Source organism: Manis pentadactyla, chromosome 12 (assembly GCF_030020395.1).
Source record: "Manis pentadactyla isolate mManPen7 chromosome 12, mManPen7.hap1, whole genome shotgun sequence".
Classification (NCBI taxonomy): Eukaryota; Metazoa; Chordata; class Mammalia; order Pholidota; family Manidae; genus Manis; species Manis pentadactyla.
The window spans coordinates 6905201-6914034 of NC_080030.1; the positions used below are offsets into that span (position 1 = coordinate 6905201).

The 8834-nt window shown below is 51.5% G+C and overlaps 1 protein-coding gene across 1 annotated transcript; it reads left to right on the top strand.

The window, feature by feature from the left end:
- Positions 1–801: 801 nt before the first annotated feature.
- On the top strand, positions 802–4789 carry LOC130679944 (phospholipid phosphatase-related protein type 2-like). The gene is made up of 4 exons (XM_057489549.1): positions 802–855; positions 2133–2309; positions 2887–3009; positions 3514–4789. Exons 1-4 carry the CDS (start codon positions 802–804, stop codon positions 3544–3546), a joined length of 387 nt encoding a protein of 128 aa, XP_057345532.1. The 3' UTR covers positions 3547–4789.
- The last annotated feature ends 4045 nt before the right edge of the window (positions 4790–8834 follow it).

Below are 8834 nucleotides of genomic sequence, written 5' to 3' on the forward strand. Positions count from 1 at the left end.
CTTGTTGTGATAGTTTTCAGTTTAGACTGCTCATATGGTATTGTTCTTCTCTCCTGAGGGAGGCCTGTATTGCAATATACTTCCCTCTTAGCACCGCCTCGTCTGTGTCCCACGGATTTTGTGTTGTTCAGTTATTGCTGCCATTTGTCTCCTTATATTGCTTGATCTCTGTTTTTATTCGGTCATTGATCTGTTGGTTACTCAGGAGCATGTTGTTAAGCCTCCACGCGGTGGTAGGCTTTTTCATTTTACTTGCGCTGTTTATTTCTAGTTTCATACCCTTGTGGTGTGAGAAGCTGCATCATTTTTGTGGGCTCGTCCGGGATAACTTCGGAGGTGAGTATAGGCATCCGAGCCTTCCTTTTCTTTCACTGTCCTTATAGAAGGAAGCCGTCTATGGCAAACAACATCGGGCGCTCGTCAGCCACTTAAATGGGACTAGCCCGGCTGCCGATCTCAAAGTCTCGAGCGACAGGTTCCCCTGCGTCTCCCTCAGTGGATCCCCCGTCTCCCTTGGGAGCCGGGAAAGTCACCTGAGTGGAGGCCAGGATTCCCCTTCAGAGGCATGTCCATGGATGCGAGGGACTGAGGAAGGCTGTGGGCACCTGAGAGAGTCTAGGCTGAGGCTGCGCTTCAGCGGCTTCTCAAAGGCCCGTGTGTCTAGAATCAGACCCCGACAGCCCGACTGGGTATCCATGAGGAGTGTCTCTCTTTCTGTCTGCCTGACTTCCAGCCTGCTTCTCCAGGCCGCCCCAGCCTCTGGGTGAGGCGAGGGTGCTCTTTACGTCCTTTACTCGCTCGATGTGTGCCTCTGACTTCGTCAGTGCCCCGGACCCCGTTGCTCAGCACCGCAAGGTAGGAGATCTACGCTTCGCTCTTACTCCTGACGAAATGCTGTACTTGTTATCTCATAAAAATGTGTCCGGTGGTTCGTTGAAGAATGCTGTTGGTAATTTGAGGCTGATTGCATTGAATCTGTAGATTGCTTTAGGCAGGATGCCCATTTTGATAATATTAATTCCTCCTAGGCAGGAGCATGGGAAGAGTTTCCATTTGTTTGTGTCCTCTTTAGTATCTGTTAAGAGTGTCTTGTAGTTTTCAGGGTATGGTAGGTCTTTCAGTTCCTTGGTTAGGTTTATTCCTAGGTATTTTATTCTTGTTGTTGCAATTGTGAATGGAATTGTTTTCCTGATTTCTCTTTGTGCTAGTTCATCGTTAGTGGCTCGGAAAGCAACAGGTTTCTGTGTATTAATTGTGTGTCCTGCAACTCTGCTGAATTCGGATATCAGTTCTAGTAGTTTTGGAGTGAAGTGTTTAGGGTTTTTTTTTATGTACGGTAAATATCATGTCATTGGCAGATAGTGACAGTTTGACTTGTTCTTTACCAGTCTGGATGCCTTGTATTTTTTTGTTTCGTCTGATTGCCATGCCTAGGACCTCCAGTGGTATCTTGAATAGCAGTGGGGTGAGTGGGCATCCCTGTCCTGTTCCCGATGTCAGAGGAAAACTTTTCAGCTTCTCGCTGTTAAGTATGATATTGGCTGTGTCCTTGTCATATACGGCCTTTATTATGTTGAGGTACTTTCCCTGTATACACATTTTCTTGAAAGTTTTTATCATGAATTGATGTGGAGTATTGTCGAATGTTTTTTCAGCATCTTTGGACGTGATCATTTTTTTTTTGTCCTCCGTTTTACTGATGTGGTGGATGTTGTTCATGGATTTTCTAATAGTGTACCATCCTTGCATCCCTGGAATAAATCCTACTTGATCATGAGCTCTTGAACCTACCCCTTGAACCCCAATTCCACCCTCTAGTTCTGAAACTCCACCCCAAGCAAGCATCTTTCTGGGTGTGTGACTGATCCTGGGGAGACCAGGCCCCAGAAATGTCCACTGCTCTTTGGTGCTCTGTGCACATCCCCGTCCCTGGAAGGACCCACTGGGAGTCCGTGACTCCATCCCCCAAACTCCTGTTCCCCTGGCTCCTTTTTCTGAAGACCCTGGCCTCAGCGTCCCGCTCCAGCGTCATTCCGGGGGATCCGGCCCCTCCCCCTAACCCTGAACGCAGTGTCCACTCGGGTTTGGCAGCTGCACCGCCCCATGTGCCCTGACCGGTCTGGCTCCCACAGATGTACGTGACACTCGTGTTCTGTGTGAAGGGCTCCCGCCTGGTCAAATCCTTGCTCTGCCTGCCCCTGCTGTGCCCTGCCTTCCTGGTGGTCGTGGTCCGCGTGGCTGAGTACCGCAACCACTGTTCAGACATTCTGGCTGGCTTCCTTACCGGAGCAGCCATCGCCACCTTTCTGGTGAGCCACCTTCCCATCTGTCCCTGTATGGCAGACCCTCCATCAGCTCCATGACCCAAGAGGCAGGCCTGTGTGATGGTGGAGAGTATGGACCTGGGGCGAGTCTCTTAACCTTACGCTGCCTGGAGGTTTTCATCTGTGAAACGGGATGATAGGAAGAGGGCCAAGCAAGTGAAGCACTCGCTATGAGCACAAAATTGAAGGAGGCACAAACCCACTCAGTAATCAAGATAAATAGTATAGTAATGAAAACGTTTTAAAAATCAAAATTAATGCAGACAACACCGTGTCCAAAAATACTGAAGTTTTAAATGCAGACAGTATCCGATTCTGCTCTTGCACAACTTGGCCTTACTTGCCTTCACCTTCTTCCCACCCTTTGGACTAAGTAACAGTACCTACCTCTTGGTAAAATGGAAAGAACAGTGGTGCCATATAGGAAGCGCCATAAAAATGTTAGCTGCTTTTTGAAACCTGAGCCTCAGTTTCCTTATCTGAAAAATGGGGATGGTATTTATACAACTCCTACTTATTGGCCTCTGGCCTCAACATGTAAACTGCCCTCCCTCTGCCCCAGGTCACCTGTGTCGTGCACAACTTCCAGAGCCGGCTGCCTTCTGGCCGAAGGCTCTCCCCCTGGGAGGACTTGGGCCAAGCCCCCACCATGGAGAGCCCCCTCGAGAAGTTAAGTGTGGCCCAGGTAAGGGGGGCTGGGGGCCGCTCCCCGCTGGAGAGGGTGGTAGCTGGAGGGGGACCAGGGAGGCAGGAAGTTAGGCAAGAGATGGGGATCTCAGGGCCATGGGGGGTGGGCAATGGCTCATCTCTGCGGGCCTAGGTCCTGGGGGACAGTCCCAGAAACAAGTGCCCGTCTCCTCTCTCCCTCCCAAGGGGACATGATTAATCCTGAGAATCCTGGTTGGTGTTTCCATTGGGCTTTCTGCCCAATGCGCCCCCTCGTGGTTGTGGCCGGCAGGGCCTGGGGGGCCGCTAGCCCCTTCCCTCTGCCTGTTTGTCTCAAAAACCTTAGGCCTGCAGGCCGCATTGGACACCGGCACGGCTCACCCCACCCAGTGAGTGTCGAGGGAGTGGGGGGTAACCGGGGGGGACTTCCAGATGGCAGTCACTGCCGCAGAGGTCTCCCCTATGTTCTCGTGGTCCCTTCCCAAGCTTTCTGATGCCCCGATCTCTGCTCCCTGACCCTCAGAGCCACAGAACTGCACCCGCCGTGGCCACCTGATCCCCAGCTGCGTGTCCTCCAGGGCTCCAGCCATGTGTTCGTCGCCCCGTGTGCCGCGCCCTCGGTTGAGGTCTGAGCCGACACCGCTGCCCCTGCCCCTGCCTCTGCGTGCACCAGCTCCCAGCCAGGGCCCCTCACCCTCCTCCCCGGGGCCTGGGGGGCCAGGTGGGGGAGGCGGACGTGGTCGGAAGCTGCTGCTGCCCACACCTCTACTGCGGGACCTGTACACCCTGAGCGGACTCTACCCCTCCCCTTTTCACCGGGACAACTTCAGCCCTTACCTATTTGCCAGCCGTGACCACCTGCTGTGAGGCCCCACCACCCACCCAGAACCTACCCGCTCCCCATTTCTCCCCTGCCACGCGTGTGTGTGCGTGTGCCGTGTGAGTGCCAAAGCCCCCTGTCCCCAAACCAGCCAGGCCCAGATATCAGCCTGGCTGGGAGGACATTAGGGGGACCCTCCGCCTCTCTTGTCCTCTGGGACCATCCAAGGGGCATAACTAGGAGGTGGGCCTCTAGGGTGGCTCCTTTAAGAGCCAAAACCTGACCCTATTGGCCACTGCCAGCCAGTGGGGACCCCCAGTTCTCAGAATTCTAACCAAAAGGACTTTACTTCAGCCAATGGGAAACTCCCCCGTCAATTCTTAGAATCTCAGGCAGAGGGCAACTCCAGGCAGTGTTCAGCGTCAGAACAACCAGTAGGAGTCCTTGGTTTTCAGAATTTCTAAGGTGGGTGGGTATGATTCCAGTCAATGGGGGACGCCAATGTCATAGCGCGTGCCAAGGAGAGGAGGGAGGTGGGGTCATCCTTTGTCACTGGGTCTTCTCAGAATGAGAATGCTCAGCAGGAGGGTGGGGGCAGGCTCCCCCGCGGCAGGGTCCTTGGCGCACCTATTCCTATCTCAGCCCCGCCTCCATGTGCAACCTCTCACTGAGTCCCTCCTAACTCCCTACTTACGCAGGGCTAGCCCCAGTTCAGAGGTTTTTGGGCTTCATGGTGCTGTGCTTCCCCTTGCCTGAGCCTGGGTCACTGTAAACCCTTCTGTTAGTTATTAGGGCTGTGGGAAGGGGCCTGTTTTTCCTGGAAACCACCCCTGTTCTCCACACCATTCCCCATGCCTCAGCCTCATGCTTATGTGCCATTATAGAGGACATGGGTGGAGCAGAGAGGGCTCCCCCTCCTCGGGCAGCCAAAGGTACTGGGCAGAGGAGAAACTGCCCCACCTTTCCTGCTCCCTCCTCATCTTTAATAAAGACTTGTTTGTAACAGAAGTTTGGCCACTTGCCTTCCTTCCCTGGGTTGCAAGGAAGAAGAACTTTAATCATGGATCTAGGTGTTGGTGAGTCTGGGTGTGGGTGTGTCTGAGGGCAACTGTGGAAAGGCATTGTGGGACCAAGGAGCTAACGACTTGGTTTTAAATCCTGACTCAGTATTTTCTGGTTGTGTGGCCTCTGCAAAGTTACTTAACTTCTCTGCTGGTTTCTTTTTTTTCAATTTTTTAAATTTTGGTATCACTAATATACAATCACACGAGCAACATTGTGGTTACTAGCTTCCCCCCATTATCAAGGCCCCACCACATACCCCATTACAGTCACTGTCCATCAGCGTAGTGAGATGCTATAGAGTCACCACTTGCCTTCTCTGGGCTATACTGCCTTCCCCGTGTCCCCCCTACATGATGTATGCGAATCGTAATGCCCCTTAGTCCCCTTCTCCCTCCCTTCCCACCCACCCTCCCCAGTCCCTTTTCCTTTGGCAACTGTTAGTCCATTCTTGGGTTCTGTGAGTCCGCTGCTGTTTTGTTCCTTCAGTTTTTGCTTTGTTCTTATGCTCCACAGATCTGTTCTTTTCTTTAACTGTCAAATGTGGACATCCCCACACAAACACACAAACATGTGGTGAGGGGCCTCACATGACTGTCTTTTCCAGGCATCTGGCCTCCTTCTGACCATGGCCATGGTGCAGAGGGCACAGGGAATAGGGCCAGGGCACTAAGAATCTCCAAGCCAAACCCCTAGCTGCATGGATGCAAGCAGGGGTTCTGATAGTGATGTTGTGCTGAGACCCAACCTCTGAGGACCCAGTGGAGACCAGGGAGGGTAGGAGCAGGCAGGCAGCCACACAACAACACCCACCCCTACACCGTGGCTCTGCGGTGCTCCAGATAGGCCATTCGGGACTCCGCGTCATCCAGGAACTAGGAGAGGGGAGTCGGCTTCCCTCCCTTCCTCCTTCATCCATTCAGCACTCTGGAGCAGCTACTGTGTGCCAGGTGCTGTTTAGTTAGGCACAGGGGCCACAGCAGTGAACAGAACAGATGCCAGTCCCTGCCCTCTGGGAGCCCACCTTCTACTAGGGAGAGACGGAGAATAAGCAAGGGAAGTATGATAGGTACAAAGCCACAATTCCAGATTTCAACAAGGTCTATAAACCAAGATTTCTTTCCTAATTCACGTGTGGCAAATCCTGACCTGGACTGACATGTAGTTATTATAGCCTTTATTAACGTGATGTGGATACCCTTATGTTTTGTTACAGACAAAGTGGTTGATTTTGAGATATTATCCCAGGTCCCACTAGGTGTATTATGCAATATGTAGTATTTATACCATAGTACCACTCACAAAAATCTGAAAAATTCTGAATTCCAAACTCTAGGTTCAAGGATTTAGGTCAAGGATTGGGATATTTGATATATCAGACCTTGATAATGATAAGAACACTTAGCTGGAGAAGACAATGGGATAACTGGAATAGGGACACAGTTTGCACTTTAAAGAGGGTAGTCAGGGAAATTCCAGGCAGAGGGAACAACGAGCGTGAAGGCCCTGAGGTGGTAATGTACCTGATGTGTTCAGGGAACAGAGAGGTGTGTGGCTGGAACTGAGCAAGTGGAAGGGCAGGGAGAGGGAGAGGAGATGGAGGAGGTGCTGGGGCTGAATAAATGAAATGGGAGTAGGAGAGGGCTGAAGGCAGAGGAGGGGCAGCGTCCTGCTGCACCGACCAGACCGCCTGTTTCCAGGGTTTGCACACCTCAGACCTGCGGTCCCCCCTGTTGCACAGCTTCTGTGTGCGACAGAGAAGCAAAACTTGAGCACAGAGGACAGCACCCAGAACCGCCCGTCTGCCTCCGTCCGTGGTCCTGATGTTAAGCGCGGGCCAAGAAAGAGTGAAGTGGGGGCTGCTGGACACAGAAGTGTTTGGCCCTGCTAGAGAGGGTGGAGACAGCAACCCTTGCCTTGCCGACAACCCCACCCCAAAATGGATAGGTAGCAAACCCAGACTAACGTTACACACTTATTCAAGTCTTCTTGACATGCCCCTGCGGTCTCACAGCATCTCAAAGTCATTAAAACTGAGCTCTGGTTTTAATATCAACCAGACCGTGGCCCCTGTCTGCTCAAACCTTCTTGAGGTTCCTCACAGCCTTCTGTGTCAAAGCCAATGCCTCAGGGCGCCTTCCCTTAGAAGGCTCTTCCCCCACGTATCTGCATGGTTGAATCCCCTCAGCTCCTTCAAGCCTTTCCCCAAATGTTACCTTCTCAGTGAGGCCTGCCCCTACCACCCTATTCAAAATTGCAAAAAGAAAACAAGTGGCCCTTCCAACTTGCCTTCCCCGTACAAACTTTTTCTGCATACACTTACCATGTGCTTAGAGACTGTTTAAACCCCTCGTTATGCTCAGTGGTCATTATCTCCTTCCTCGCTAGGATGTAAGCTCCACCAGGACAGAGACTTGTCTGTTCTCTGCTCACACCCACATGCCTAGGACAGGGCCCAGCACACAGTAGGTTCTCAATAAATATTCATTGAATGAACTAATTGCTTGAGCTGCTAATCAATGAAGGAGAAGCACAGATTGTCCCCGAGCTATCCTTCATCTAAGGAGCCCCTCTAAGGTAAGCATCCTTCCAATAGGACATGAAGAGGGGATTCTGAGAAGTGAAAGAAGTACTGCATGCACAAGAAATAGGCCAAATGTATGCATCTCTGCCAATGTATTCAGCCTATATTATTGAGCACCTACTGTGTGCCAGGTGTAATTCTAGGTGGGAACCCAGCAGGGAACAAAATAATGACTACCGTGGTGGAGCTGAAATTTAGCCAGCAGAGAAGCTATAAAATAAATTCATAGCATTGGAAGTGATGTTATCTGAAGAGAAACAAAGGTGGATAAACAGTTAAAGAGTGAAGGGTGTGTGATTTTACACAGGTGGTCAGGGAAAGTCTCTCTGAGTAGGTGATGGTTAAGCAGAGACCTGAATAGGAGCAGGAAAATGAGCCACAGGGATGTCTTGGAGCTAAGTGCTCTGGGTTGTGATCATCACGCTCCTGTGCACGTAACTGTGCATATAACTGTGCACGTGATGTTGCAAAGTGAGTCGAATTATGGTTGGGAAGCATTTGACAAGGCAGTGTAACAGTGTGCAGGTTATGTGTGTAGTAGCAATGGTATGGTTGTATCAGTGTATTCTGGTGTATGGGAACGTGAATGTGGAAGACTGTGTATGGGATGCTTTGTGTCAAGATCAGGAAGGGCTGTGAGCTTGTGGGTGATGGGGATTCTGGAAGTGCAGTACATGCAGAGTCCTAGTGTGTGTGTGTGTGTGTGTGTGTGTGGTGTGTGTGGAGGGGTGTGCGGGTGCCCAGCTGTGTGGGTGGGTGTATTGGAGCATGTTGTGGAGCCATTTCCTGGCCTCAGAGGGAGAGAGAAAGCCCAGAAAAATCTCAGTTCCGCCCTGCCCCTGGGTCTCCTGGCAACGCACCACTTTGAAGTTACCAGAAAACAGAGTTGCCAGGGTAACCGGGTGAGTGACAGCCCTGGGGCGAAGCCAGAGATCGCTGGAGCCATCACCTTTATCCTTCCTCTCACCCAGTTACTCATCACCCTACCTTCCTTTCTTCGTTCATTCATTTAACGAGCACATACTGAAAATCTACAATGAGCTGGTTATTGCTCTGGACGCTGCAGATACCAAAGTGAACGAGACGAACAAGGTCCTCGCCCTGGCTCTCTCCCTCTTCCTGCTCTGTCTCTCCTGGCACCTTGTTTGGTCTATGGCCCTGCTTCTTCCATACCCCAAACAGGATCCACGGAGCCCCCAGACTCAAAGAACCCAAGAATGGACTGACAGTTACCAAACGGAAAGGGACCGGGGAGGTGGGTGGGAAGGGAGGGATAAGGGGGAAAAGGGGCATTACGATTAGCACACATAATGTAGCGGGGGGACACGAGAAAGGCAGTAAATACAGAGAAGACAAGTAATGATTGTACAACATCTTA